Source organism: Pinus tabuliformis, chromosome 2_1 (assembly GCF_031772625.1).
Source record: "Pinus tabuliformis cultivar Carrire ecotype Pingquan chromosome 2_1, CPIR1, whole genome shotgun sequence".
Lineage (NCBI taxonomy): Eukaryota > Viridiplantae > Streptophyta > Pinopsida > Pinales > Pinaceae > Pinus > Pinus tabuliformis.
This window is the reverse complement of record NC_142299.1, coordinates 355,362,642-355,376,947: the sequence shown is the minus strand read 5'-3', so window position 1 is coordinate 355,376,947 and position 14,306 is coordinate 355,362,642. Positions and strand designations below refer to the sequence as shown.

The 14,306-nt window shown below is 35.0% G+C and overlaps 1 protein-coding gene across 4 annotated transcripts in view; it reads right to left on the bottom strand.

Annotated features, from left to right (window-relative positions):
* Positions 1-11,211, bottom strand: part of LOC149200332 (cullin-1-like) — a 44,123-nt gene extending 32,912 nt beyond the window's left edge. For all 4 annotated transcript variants that reach the window (XM_089402660.1, XM_089402662.1, XM_089402661.1 and 1 more), the window contains exons 1-3: positions 11,072-11,211; positions 10,521-10,730; positions 10,117-10,216 (exon numbers count right to left, since the gene is read on the bottom strand). In XM_089402660.1, coding sequence (XP_089258786.1) covers positions 10,117-10,216; positions 10,521-10,681 — 261 coding nt within the window. In that variant the 5' untranslated portion in view covers positions 10,682-10,730; positions 11,072-11,211. The remainder of the gene's footprint in view (positions 1-10,116; positions 10,217-10,520; positions 10,731-11,071) is intronic.
* Positions 11,212-14,306: the final 3,095 nt, after the last annotated feature.

Here is a 14,306-nt window from a genome sequence, read left to right as displayed (position 1 = left end):
CAGCCTCTCGATTTCGATCATCAAGCTTATCTTGATCTGCACCAGGTGTACCATGACGGAGCTCTTTTCCCAAAACAACCTGGTCAAGATACCTATATTCAAAAATGGTCAACATTCTCTATTTCCAGATATTATAGTTGGTGCCATTAAAGCGTTGACTACCTTCCAACATCAGATTGGTTAGTGAGGCCATCTACACATTTCCCAAGACAAAAAACACAAAGGAGCCTGACACGGAGTTCAATGCAAATGTCTACTTATCCAGACAAAATCTGACAAGTGCGTGTAATATGAACCAGAAATTGTTCTCAGAAGCTTTGCCGGGGAAAAATGCCAAATGTGTTGTTTCTTCCACGTAGTGCACGTCCAGTGTCATTGTCGCTGCACAAAATCAGACACACTGGAAACACTTGTATACGAGAATGCCCCTCTCAGGAAAGATCCGTTGCAATAATCAATCCCCAAAGGGTGTCGTTGTCACACAAAATACCTCAGTACGACTCCATTGACCATCCGAAAGGATCCGCTACCTCTCCAATGTTGGTATTGTGGAACCGTATCGTTGTTCACAAATTTCCACTGTTAGTGGCACCTAGTAACTTGTCTAACATTCAGGAATATCGTGACAGCACCGTGATATTACTTCTTCTTCTTCTTCTTCTTCTTTTTCTTTTTTTAAATCTGGAAAATTGTTTTGAATTTCCTGTCTATGACTTTGGAAATGCAGTGCCACTTTTTCTCACCAAAATAGAAGAATGAAAACTACGTTGCGCAAGAAGTCCCGCAAAAAAAAAAATCGGCGTACGCACACTGAATCAATTCAACGCAGCCACGATCAATCAATTGCAGGCACCATCATTTCGCTTTAATTAAAGATTTGAGAGGTCACACTCTAATTTGCATGAAAAACTGTCATTTCGATACTAAATGTCTGTCCCAGAGCTTCAAGACCACTTTTACAAGACCTCCAAGCAGTCGACCCTTCCACCCCTCATTGCACTAGATCACCAGCATCGACATGCAACAACAAAGAACAACTACGAGACATTGGATGGGTTCCATCTAATTTTAAGAATAATGGCCACATGCTTGTATGGGGGCACATGCCACACCACTCCCCTGTAGAAAATTTTGGTTATGTTGTAGCCAACCCAGTTTCAAGTTTTAGAATGGTTTAATGCCCAAAACCCATCACAGACATATGACTGATATAAAATTAATGTTGCATTTAACTTGAAATTCAAGCTTCTACCAACACAGTTCGAGGAGTTTGTAGTGAAATAGGTGGCAAAAATACCCAACATGTTTCTGCTCAGTTTAGAAACTAATAAAGCCACAATCAGTGGCACAGAAAACAAAGTTAAGCCAGTCTAAGTTTATGACAAAGAGAGGGCTCGTTTCTCAATGTAACCTAGCATTGACTTCAACAAAATAATAAGGGAGCTAAGTTTAATTTTCTCTTTGTGTATCATTTTCCTTAAAAGCAATCTAAGAACTCCTTGAAGAGTAGTTCCCCCTTGTGGGTTTTTCCAGGGTCTTAGACCAAAAATAAGTGTCTAAATTTTATGTGTGTTTGTTTGCAATAATTTCTCGTATCAATTGTGAAAATGAAAAGAAGTAGAGTAGTCTTTGTTTCAAGTTAAAGCTACTAAGGATTAGAAATCTCCATTATTTTCGGCTAAACTCAGTCTATACACCACCTAGAATTTTAGGCTTAAACGCGGCCTAAAGACCTTGTAAACTCAACCTAAACCCAACCTAAAAACCACTCAGAAAATTTGTCTGGAAACCAATGCAAAAACTGCATGGAACAATACCCGAAAATTTTGGGACTTGTGCCTAAAATATCAGGATTTGTGCATGGGTATCAACTGAAAATTTCAAGCTCCTTCCCCTGTTGTTCGGGCTCCTCCTTGGGCTACAATCTTGCCTCCTTATCTCCTTGCTCTCATTTCCCTCTTCTTAATGGCTCATGAGAATGAATGAGAGTAATCTCTTCATTTTCCCTTTTTTTCTTCTTTTAGTGAAGAGAACCTTAACCCTTAGATCTAATGGTTGAGATTAAATCTCAGCTCATTAGATCAAGGGTGAAGATCATTGCCTCTCTTGAGCCCCTCCCTCGTGTGGTCCCCCTCAATTAATGAGCCTTCTAGTACCTTTTAGTGTTTTGTACCATGTGCACTTTTCTCCAATGTTCCACCAAGACTCCGGGACGGGGAGACGCACAAGGGGGACGTGTGGGAGTACCCTCAAATTTTAGGGAAATTTAGGGGGTATGGGGGGACGTCGAGGTATATAATTTTTTTTCCTTTTTATATATATATATATATATATATATATATCAAATTCATATTTAATAATGAAAGCATAAATACAATAATACATACATAATTGAATTAAATAATGAAATACATTGATCCATACTCATCATCCTTACTAATACATACATGATTCATCAATACACCATGAGATTCAATAATGAAATATTCTGATCCATATTCATCATTCATTATTCACCATTCTAGAATCTACATTGGTTTAAAAATTAAATTCATGATTCACATTCTAGATTCTAAATTGATTTAAAATTAAAATTCATTATTCATTATTTACCATTCTAGAATATACATTGATTTAAAATTAAATTCATCATTCATCATTCTAGATTCTAAATTGATTTAAAATTAAAATTCATCATTCATCATTCTAGAATATAATTAGCACTAAGCAAAATAGACTATAATAGACACTGAAATCTGAAGACTTGAATAGTAAATTGATATAACTAAAACTCAAAAACAGTGGAGTGATAAGTCTAAAAGTCACTCTAAAGTACATAGAGGGCTTGCTGCTCTTGATTAAGTACTAATTCCATACCCTTGTACATGACAAAATGCAATGGAAACATTGCAATCCCTCGAATCATGAATTCCTGGAAAACTGGTAAGTCTGTTGGATTTTGGGTGAGATCTAAAATTCTACTGTCTCCATATGAAATATAATGAGGTCGAAACCACTCTCAAACATCTTGAGCCATTTCATGGTAATGTTAAAAATTTAAGTAAAAGGATGAAAATGAAAGATAAAGGAGAATGTCACTTTTAACATTGAGAATTCATTTTTGTTATGCCACTACCCTTAACAACAATGCTAACAGTGAAACAGCAGCAATGGCATGGTACACCGATGTTACATTGGGACAACATGGTACAACAATGTTACATTGGGACAATAGCATAGTACAACAATGTTACAAGAGACAACAGCAATAGTATGTTGTTGCAAACACAACAAGATGGCATGGTAAGCATGGTGCCGCAAACACAATGGGACAGCATGGTAAGCATGGTGTTGCAAGCACATTGGTATAGCAGTATAGTAAGCAAGGTGCACCAAGCACATGGTGGCAAGCATGGTGCAACAATCGCATGGGACAATAGTGACAAACACGAAGCAACAATGGCACATGATGCAGTACAGTGATGATTGGTGAAGCATGATGAGATGCAACATAGTGATGATGGGTGCAGCACAGTGAGGTGCACTGTGCAGCATGATGATGAGAAGCAGCACAATGACAGGTGCAACATGGTGATGGAGTCACCTCGAAAAATCAGTTGAAGTAGCATGTCTTCAACTAAGTTCAGCTACCTCATGTATCATCTACTTAGAGATGATCTATACTCTTACTTAGATAAGTCAAAGTGTTGACTTCTGTTGTGTATGTACTATCTCTCTCTCTCTCTGTGTTGAACTATTGAAGAACATATAAGAAGAACTGATCAAGGGTTTCCCCACATTAGGGTTTGTCCCTGGCTAACGCCACATTTTGTGTCCTCTTGTCTTGGCTTGTCTTCTGTGATCTATGTTTATGTTCTATCTACAATTTACTTTAATGTTGATGTGATTGCTAATCTGGAAAAGATATTGAGCTAACTATGAAAATTGAAATAAATTGCTCTAAGCATAGAACATACCTAAAATTAACAATGGTGCAGCAATGATGATGATCTCAGCAGTGACAGAGAAGAGGATTGATGTCTTGGTCTTGGAGTGGCAGAATAGGTCAAGGGTTATGGTCTTGGTATTCGTCAATTGGAATTTTTATAAGAAGAATTTTGTGTGGGTTTTCCTCTCCAAGAGGGAGAGGTTTTGGCACTGGCAAAAAGCTGAATACTTTGTGTTCTTGTCTTTTTTTGTTTTGATAGCAATTTGATGAAGCAAACTCACACTAACAACAAAATGAAGATCAAGCTAAGATAAAATTGCAAAAGGACTTCACAAATTGTTATCATGCTAAGAAGAATCACTTTAATTTATGTTTGCCCTAGATTCTTCAACACGGTATTAAATTTCCATGAGCAAGAAAGTTACCTCGATCAACAATTTGTGGTCTCTATGCCAAATAGAGAAAGACAAGTTGAAAGGACTCAAACATCTGCAGAAAGGAAAGGGAAGGTTGACAAGACAGAATAGTACTATGGAAGATTATGGAGAGGAGCTCATATCGCCGAAAGGGTGAACAAAGCTAAGGAAAAGGGTCAAGGGAATAGCAAACCTCTATTATGAATGAGACAGTATCTCTCAAAAAAGGTCCTATCATGAGTCCTTGTAGATATGACCATGATAATAAGATGCATCGTGGCATCATGAAAGCATTAGAATCAAGAGCTCGTGATATCACCTGAGAAACATGAAGGACATAGCTCTTGGAAATCTCAATGGACATTAAAGGAAAGGAAGAAGTCATCTAGATCAAAGGAAACATTTTCCAGATGGGATATGCAAGATCTTGTAGATTCTCTGATAGAAACCTCAGCAGAGGATCCCCTTATCTAGGAAGGCAGCAAGTGTTTCATCAAGAAATCCAATTTATGGAATTCATGAGATGAAGGACTGATGACATGAGGAATGAAACCGATCAAGGGATTGAAGATCTTTTCAAGGAAGTAGCTGGAAGAAGCAAAGGTAAAGTGAGATATGTATGCTTGTATTTGTATTTGATATTGTCATGTCATGATATATGGTTGCAGGTAACATGGATCAAGCATGATCAAATGGAAAATGATCTCATCCTCTGAAAGGATGCAGAAAGGCATAAGTCGCACTAGATGAAAACAACATAATGTCCACATATGAAGTATGGGGTGATTGACCACAGTTAAAGAAACTTTGATTGAAAGCTCCTGGGAATGGAAGGTGTGAGGATGGAAGAGATCGTGAAATATGCAATCATGATGAAGGCAATCAACATCCAAAGGATCGGGAAGATTTGACCAAGAAATCTCCCGGAAAGATGTGAAGATATCATTGGGAGATGTGTCAACATGCATGCATGATGTTGATACCTACAAGAGGATGTCACTGGAAAATACCATCCCCAAAAAGGTAATATGTGATTTGTTTTCGGTTTCTGACCTCTTGGAGAAAGTCTAGGTATGTGTGAAGGGCCATGGTAAGGTGAGTTGTGAAGGATGTCACAACTATGTACCTTGTGATCCATAGCAATCAGTGTTGAAGGAAAGTGAAGATAGATGGCCCTATGAAGGAAGCCCCAGATGTAAAGCCAAGGAGGATACTTTCCGGGAAAGAAGGAATGACATAATGGAGGAAAGTGATGGATGGTTGAACCCTACATGTGAAGAAATTGATGACATCGAAGTCTTGGATCGTCAGTCAACTAGAAGACCCTATAAAGTACTGATGATAGAGTCCCTAGGTAAGAGGGAGCTTTGGGAGGTTTCTATAAGTAAAGGAACTCGAGTATGTTTCGAAGTGAAGAAAAACTTGGAACTCATCCATGGTTAAGAGGGAGAGTTAGACACGACATTCTTGTCTTCAGTTTGGAAGAAAGAATGGAGGATTATATAATCATCTGGCATCCGACACTCTTTGAGGATGTGGTAGGGCATCCAAGAGAGTGGGCAAGAGGACCAATATTCTTAAGGGCTGGGAACCCAAGATAAGAATTGTCCTAGTAGGGCATACTCAGAGAACACCTGGGTGGGTATGACCCTAAGAGAGACAATGATGATGCATGTCTATCAGTCATTGGTCTCACCAACATTGTGTGCTCTGATATAAGTGAGAGATAGAGCTATTAGTCAAAGCCTTGCTATTTGAAATCAATGTTGGTTGAAATGATGCTATAACAGATGGATTGCAAATCCGGTTCTTCTTATCAGAAAATTCTTCAAATTGAGAATGAACAAGTACCATTATGAATACATCCCTCGTTAAGAGGGAGTGTTGAAGAAAGTGTAACTAGGTTCGGTCTTCATAATGACATGATCTTTGTAAATGATGTAATAAAAGACAATAAATTTATTTTGCATGCCTTGTTGCATGGGTTTCATGAGCAAGAAGTGTCACTAGGTCAAAAGACTTTTTCTTGATGTCTTTAGGATTTATTAATATGTCAAAGAGTCAAGTCATGTATGAAGAAGCTCTTCATGAGGTTATGTAAAATGTATTCAAGCCAAAGCAGCCCTCCAAAAGGTGTTGGCGGTTTGGGTCAAGGGCCTCCGATGGGTGATTCGATCTTCCAAAAGGTGTTGGCGGTTTGGGTCAAGGGCCTCCGATGGGTGATTCGATTTCGAAGGTCCCGGAGGGGCTCAAGACCAAGAACAATCCTCCATTGGCAAGCTCAAGAAGTCTGCAAGCAAATCGATAAGAAACTCATAATGTCAACTTCACTATTGAAATTAAATATATAAATGACAGTCACGTCGGCTCAACAATAGGGACATGTCGGTTCATTTGACAAGTTGGCTTATTTGCAAGGAGAAACCACTATAAATACCCATCTAGGGTATCTGCAAATCTCAAGGTACAAATTTCACAATTTCTCCTCTCTGAAACTTTGTATGGTATAGGAGCAGGTCCGCATCACAGGAAGGCAAATTGTTCAAGGGTTGACTACACCTCGAATGGGTATAAGGTGCAAGTAGACTAAATCTCAGATATCTAAAAAGGCTCGGTGATGATCACAGTGATGAAGAGGATAGTCCTCTTCTCCTCGGTGGTGCACATCTCAACGAAAGCGAGCATAATGATTATCTTTGGATGGAAAAAGGGATCTCTGAATCCTACAGTAGCCCTAACAGTCTCGGTATAATTGTGATAAATTTAGGAATATGTCACAGTAAGATTCGGACCTGTCTCCTTTCAGCGTCAACATAGATCTATGTATCGCGGTGATCTCACTATTTCGGCACAGTAAGTCACAGTCACAATCCCATAGTCTCGGCATGAGAAGAAGGAGCAATAATGACAATGATTATTACAGTCTCGGCATAATGAAAGGTACAGTGATGACAATAACAAGGATTATCAGTCTCGGCATAATATGAAAAGGTGACAAGGATCATCACAGTCTCGGAATACACTCTCAACATGGTCACAGTCAATGTGATGAGGATCTCAACTACAGTATAGTGATGGAGGTATGATGAAACAGTCATCATGGTGATTGTCATAATGAAGCTCTCGGTGTGTCGATGAAAGCATAAAACAAAGATCATAGTGAAGATCTCAATAGACCTTGTTGACATGGTGAAGAAGCAGCAGTGAAGATCTCAGTGATGCAGTAGTGATGGCTTCAATGGTGCAGCAATGATGATGATCTCAGCAGTGACAGAGAAGAGGATTGATGTCTTGGTCTTGGAGTGGCAAAATGGGTCAAGGGTCATGGTCTTCGTATTCGTCAATTGGAATTTTTATAAGAAGAATTTTGTGCGGTTTTTCCTCTCCATGAGGGAGAGGTTTTGGCCCTGGCAAAAAGCCAAATACTTTGTGTTCTTGTCTTTTTTTGTTTTGATAGCAGTTTGATGAAGCAAACTCACACTAATAATAAAATGAAGATCAAGCTAAGATAAAATTGCAAAAGAACTTCACAAATTGTATCACGCTAAGAAGAATCACTTTAATTTTTTGTTTGCCCTAGATTCTCCAACACTAACAAACCCTAGAAGTATGAAGAACATGCTTTTACTTAGAAGACCATAAGTGAGAAGATGAAACTCGTGCTTTAAAATAATAACTTTTCTTTCTTCTTTTGTTTGTTACATAAGATATACTTATTGAAATGGGTACAACAACAATTATGAAGACCGAAACTAGTTACATTTCCAGCACTAGGGATTGGAAATATCCATTGTTTTCGACCTAAACTCAGCTTATACAACACCCAAAATTTAGGCTTAAACTCGGTTTAAAGACCCAGCAAACTCGACCTTAAAACCAATTAGAGAATCTACCTAGAAACCACTGCAAAAACTGCCTGGAACAACTACAAAAATTTTCAAGATTTGTGCTTAGAATCTCAAGATTTGTGCCTAGGTATTAGCTAAAAATTTTAGGTTGCTCCTCCTATTGTTCAAACTCCTCATTGGGATGCAATATTGCCTCCTTTCTCTCCTTGCTCTCTAAGCTCTCTTCTCAATGGCTCATAGCAATGAATGAGAGTAATGTCTTCCTTTTCCCTTTTTGTCTTCCTTGAGTGAGGAGAACCCTAACCCTTAGATCCAATGGTTGAGATTAAATCTCAACTCATTAGATCAAGAGTGGAAATCATTCCCCCTCTTGACTCCCTCCTTCATGTGGTCATCCTCAATTAATAAAACTCCTATTACTTTTTAATGTTTTGTAACATGTGCATTTTTTCTATCATAAAGTCACTTTTAAAACATAAAAGTCACTTTTGTAATATAAAGTGTACTTAGTATTTTTCTTATAATCACTTTTAAAACACGTGACTTTTATTATTTTTGTACAATATACATCTCCCATAAAAATTAACTTAGCTCCATGACATTAATTAAACTCATAATGCAACCACACAAAAGAATTAATGTGTTACCCTAAACCAAAAAGATAAATACCCAAAAAAACACCCTTATTTTTAATATCCTCGCCTTTTAGCTTATAATCATGAGTCGTGTCGACCTTATAATAAAATTGATATGAAGAAATCTTGAGCACCAATTAAAAAAATTTATAATAGGGATTGATATCTCCAAACGCAAGGCACGATTAACATAGGGAAGTTCCCCATGGTCGAAAGCATCGCTAACTCTTCTAGTGGTTCAGACTAAGACTAGTCCCCTTTTACAATGGGTCCCTTCATTGGTGAATCTTTCAAATTTGACCCCTTAAAAGCTTCTTGTATTGTTTTTCAACCTACAATTTTAGGAGGGCACTATGCATTTCTCGTTTTGCTATTTCTATAGTTGTATTATGGAGCTGAAGAAAATCATCTTTCTTTGTTCATCTCCATCAAAAGTTTTGGGAAGTTTGTGCTATAATATAGAACATCACAATTGTTTAAAGTGAGTATTTGCAATTGGGATGTTCAAGTTGCAAAGGGTGAACCAAATATTAAACCGATCATTGCTTTTCACCAAAGTGGATGTATATTTTAATTATGGTTAAAATTGTATTATTTTGTAGATTTTGGGTGGTTATGTATATAGAAAAAGAAATATATTGATGTAAATAATTATTTTATACATAATATATTTAAAAAAAAAATATTTGGACATGGAGTATCTCTTAAAATTATTTTTATTTGGCTAAGAGTTTGTTTTCCTAAGATGTAAGGAAACAGGTTAAAAGCGTAATATTCTAGATATCGTCTTTTTAGGATGTAAGGAAACAGGCTAACAACCCAATCTATAGGCATCTGGCAGGAGTGAAAGTCTGCCCCCTTTGGTATGGTTTTCCTTCAATAACAGTGATGAGTCAATCAAATTTAGCAAATAACAGCCCATATTAATTATCCTCACTATTGGTTTGATAACTTAATTATAATAAATATTCTCACTATTTTAGAAAAAACAAATAATAATAATAATATCATTACACACCATTATTTGGCATCATCAAATAAATTTTATTACATATTTTTAAGTTTATTACATATTTTTAAGTTCATTTTTTTTTTCGGGAAGCATGATAGCTTGTCAGATTTCAATAGGAATTTTAAATTCTAAGTATAGTTAAAATGATTTAAATATAACAGAAAACGTAGAAGGACTTTGGATCAAACTAAAAAATACAATCATCCATAACCAGCGAATTTAAAGCCATCATGTAAGAAAACCGGAAATAACTCACAACTGAAGTGATGTACTCTTCAAAAGACTCCCTGTATCTGTCATAGAGTTGGCGAGACCAATCGTGCGGACCCTTTTGCGTGCACATCGAGAAAACAGTCCTGTGATTAAAAGTAAAGGAAGGCATGCATTTTTTTATATTTGTAGTTAAATTGGATAGAAATTCATTTTTAAAGACGTGGTCCAACCGTTAGGTGAAAAAATTTAGCCTCCATAAATTTTGTGATCCAATCTAAAACAGAACTATGTAATCTTGTGAATTGCTCCGGTAAAAAAATTCAGTTAAAAAAATGCTAATAACAATAACAATGAGAGGAATACTTTAATAAAACCCATAAGAATTCATACTTCCAAGTGGACCGGAGCTTTAACCATTGAAAAGATTTATTGGGGAATGGAGGATACGAGTAAATTATTGCGTATTCCTCGCCACTGCAAGGTACTTGGTAGTCCTTGCTATTAAATTCCTCTTCGGGAATTTCTTGCAAACTGTCCTTGACCTTCGTAATTCCCTTCTGCAAAATTTCCCATCCTGTCTCCAGCTCTATAATCTCCCGCTGGCTCATCGTTATTTTCTATATCTCAAAACCTCGACCTCGCTCCAAACAGGACACTCTGCCGGCAAGAAAAACCCTCGATTAAAAGTGCTTTTAACTCAGATAACAAACAGCCACGACAGACTCCAGCGATAGAAAAATACCGAACGAAACCCTAGGTTAAAAATACCAAAAAGTAGCCTTTACCCGCGTAAAAGAGTTAAAGATCGGATCAATAGCTTAAAAGAGTTTCAACAATTTCCAGCAAAGGCAAAACCAGAACCACGGCCTAACAGATATCGAGATAAAAATGGCAGAATCGGAGAAATTTTGCCAGACGCCGAGGAATTCGTATCTTGATGGCCCCCTTATAAGGGTGAAAATTTAATTTTGATTAAGATGAATGAATACGAAATTTACCTTATGCCGCGTAGCAATGCGTAGTACAATACCAGCAGTTCGTGGCCTGCGAGGGTCTCGTACTAGGGCCGTGCCTTCATCCAATACCAGTCTGCAGCTGCGAGGCATCGATCCCGCTGGGCGAGCGCGTTCAAAATATTCCATATTTAAACGTGTTTGAGTAGCGAGTCGACATGGGTGACCCTTAGTCATCTGGTCAAAAGGTGGTGACGAAACAAAAGAAAAAACAGTTATTAGTTGGTCATGTGAAAAAATATTTCGTCGAAACCATAAAAAAAATTCAAAGAATTACAATGTTGGAGTGCTTGAATAGTTTTTTTCACATTAGAAATGGATTTAGCACGATGAAGAGTACCTAAAATCTTGAAGTTTGACCATTGTAACCTAAAATTTGCCTGAATTTCTATTATTTTTTAACCTAATTTGTTTTAGGTCTTGTTACAATATTTTTTAAAAATAAATAATATGTTTAGTGGAGTTTTAAAAATTTATTGGATTTTTAATATATTGTTATAATATATTTTTAAAAATAAATAATTGTTAGAAATGGATTTAGCACGATGAAGGGCACCCAAAATCTTGAAGTTTGACCATTGTAACCTAAAATTTGCCCGAATTTCTATTATTTTCAAACCTAATTTGTTTTATGTCTTGTTACAATATTTTTTAAAAATAAATAATATGTTTAGTGGAGTTTTAAAAATTTATTGGATTTTTAATATATTGTTATAATATATTTTTCAAAATAAATAATTGTTAGAAATGGATTTAGCACGATGAAGGGCACCCAAAATCTTGAAGTTTGACCATTGTAACCTAAAATTTGCCCGAATTTCTATTATTTTCAAACCTAATTTGTTTTAGGTCTTGTTACAATATGTTTTAAAAATAAATAATATGTTTAGTGGAGTTTTAAAAATTTATTGGATTTTTAATATATTGTTATAATATATTTTAAAAATAAATAATTGTTAGAAGTGGATTTAGCACCATGAAGGGCACCCAAAATCTTGAAGTTTGATCATTGTAACCTAAAATTTGACCGAATTTCTATTATTTTCAAACCTAATTTGTTTTACATCTTGTTATAATATTTTTTAAAAATAAATAATATGTTTAGTGGAGTTTTAAAAATTTATTGGATTTTTAATATATTGTTATAATATATTTTTAAAAATAAATAATTGTTAGAAATGGATTTAGCACGATGAAGGGCACCTAAAATCTTGAAGTTTGACCATTGTAACCTAAAATTTGCCTGAATTTCTATTATTTTCAAACCTAATTTGTTTTAGGTCTTGTTACAATATTTTTTAAAAATAAATAATATGTTTAGTGGAGTTTTAAAAATTTATTGGATTTTTAATATATTGTTATAATATATTTTTAAAAATAAATAATTGTTAAAAATGGATTTAGCACGATGAAGGGCACCCAAAATCTTGAAGTTTGACCATTGCAACCTAAAATTTGCCCGAATTTCTATTATTTTTTAACCTAATTTGTTTTAGGTCTTGTTACAATATTTTTTAAAAATAAATAATATGTTTAGTGGAGTTTTAAAAATTTATTGGATTTTTAATATATTGTTATAATAATTTTTAAAAATAAATAATTGTTAGAAATGGATTTAGCACGATGAAGGGCACCCAAAATCTTGAAGTTTGACCATTGTAACCTAAAACTTGCCAAATTTCTATTATTTTCAAACCTAATTTGTTTTAGGTCTTGTTACAATATTTTTTAAAAATAAATAATATGTTTAGTGGAGTTTTAAAAATTTATTGGATTTTTAATATATTGTTATATTATATTTTTAAAAATAAATAATTGTTAGAAATGGATTTAGCACGATGAAGGGCACCCAAAATCTTGAAGTTTGACCATTGTAACCTAAAATTTGCCCAAATTTCTATTATTTTCAAACCTAATTTGTTTTACCTTCTTGTTACAATCTTTTTTAAAAATAAATAATATGTTTAGTGGAGTTTTAAAAATTTATTGGATTTTTAATATATTGTTATAATATATTTTTAAAAATAAAAAATTGTTAAAATATTATAAAGAAAATAAATGAAATTTTTTATTTTATGTTTTTAATTGATTTTTAAAATCAATGTTTGGATCAACGTGTTTCTAATAATAACAATGATATTAATAATTACAACTTGGGGTGGCTCAATTGCCTCAATTGCCAATGGTCATGGAAATAAAGTGTCACCGAACCGGATGTCTTGGGTTCAAATCTTGTGTTATCCCCTGATCGGGGTGAGAAGTTGGACATGATGAAAATGTAGTCCTACCATGCTTACAAACAAACAAAAAATTACAATGATCTTTATAATTCAAATAATAACAATAATACAGATAGTAATAATAATATTATTCTTAATAATAATAATGATAATTATAATTATGATAGTTATAATTATGATAAGAATTAGTATTATTATTATTATCCAATTTTATCTTGTGTTATCCCCTGATCGGGGTGAGAAGTTGGACATGATGAAAATGTAGTCCTACCATGCTTACAAACAAACAAAAAAATACAATGATCTTTATAATTCAAATAATAACAATAATACAGATAGTAATAATAATATTATTCTTAATAATAATAATGATAATTATAATTATGATAGTTATAATTATGATAAGAATTAGTATTATTATTATTATTTATTATCCAATTTTAAGGTCACAGCCAAGCCAGACACCAAATTGGTTTATGAGACCCGCTTGTTTGTGGGACAAGGGGCCCACCTCCACACGACAATCTGAGTGTTAAGTCTACGAAAGCATATATACTCTACCCCCCTTCGGTTTTGAACCTATGACCTCTTGGGAGGAAACACATGCTCTTAACCATTAGGCCCACTCAAACTGTATAATTCATCCTCCCCCTCTTTTAATAAAAGGGTGGTCAATCTCTCTAAATTTTATTTTGATTCCTCTGTGTATCGCCTTCTAAAAAAAGGGTTAAACTTTGCCCTTGCCCTAGAAAGATCCTAGTTGAGGAGATTATTTGCTTCATTGAATTTGGCATCAAGGATTTGCCTCATCACATTAAAGATGGCATTAGGCAAGATTGTTTTGTTGTTCTTAGGAAAGTTAGACCTCCTAAGAGCAATATTAGTAAAACGGAATTTGAAGCCCTTAAAGCTTTGAACAATAACCTCGATATTGTTGTCCTTAAAGCAAACGAAGGAGGGGCGATTGTAATCTTAGCTAA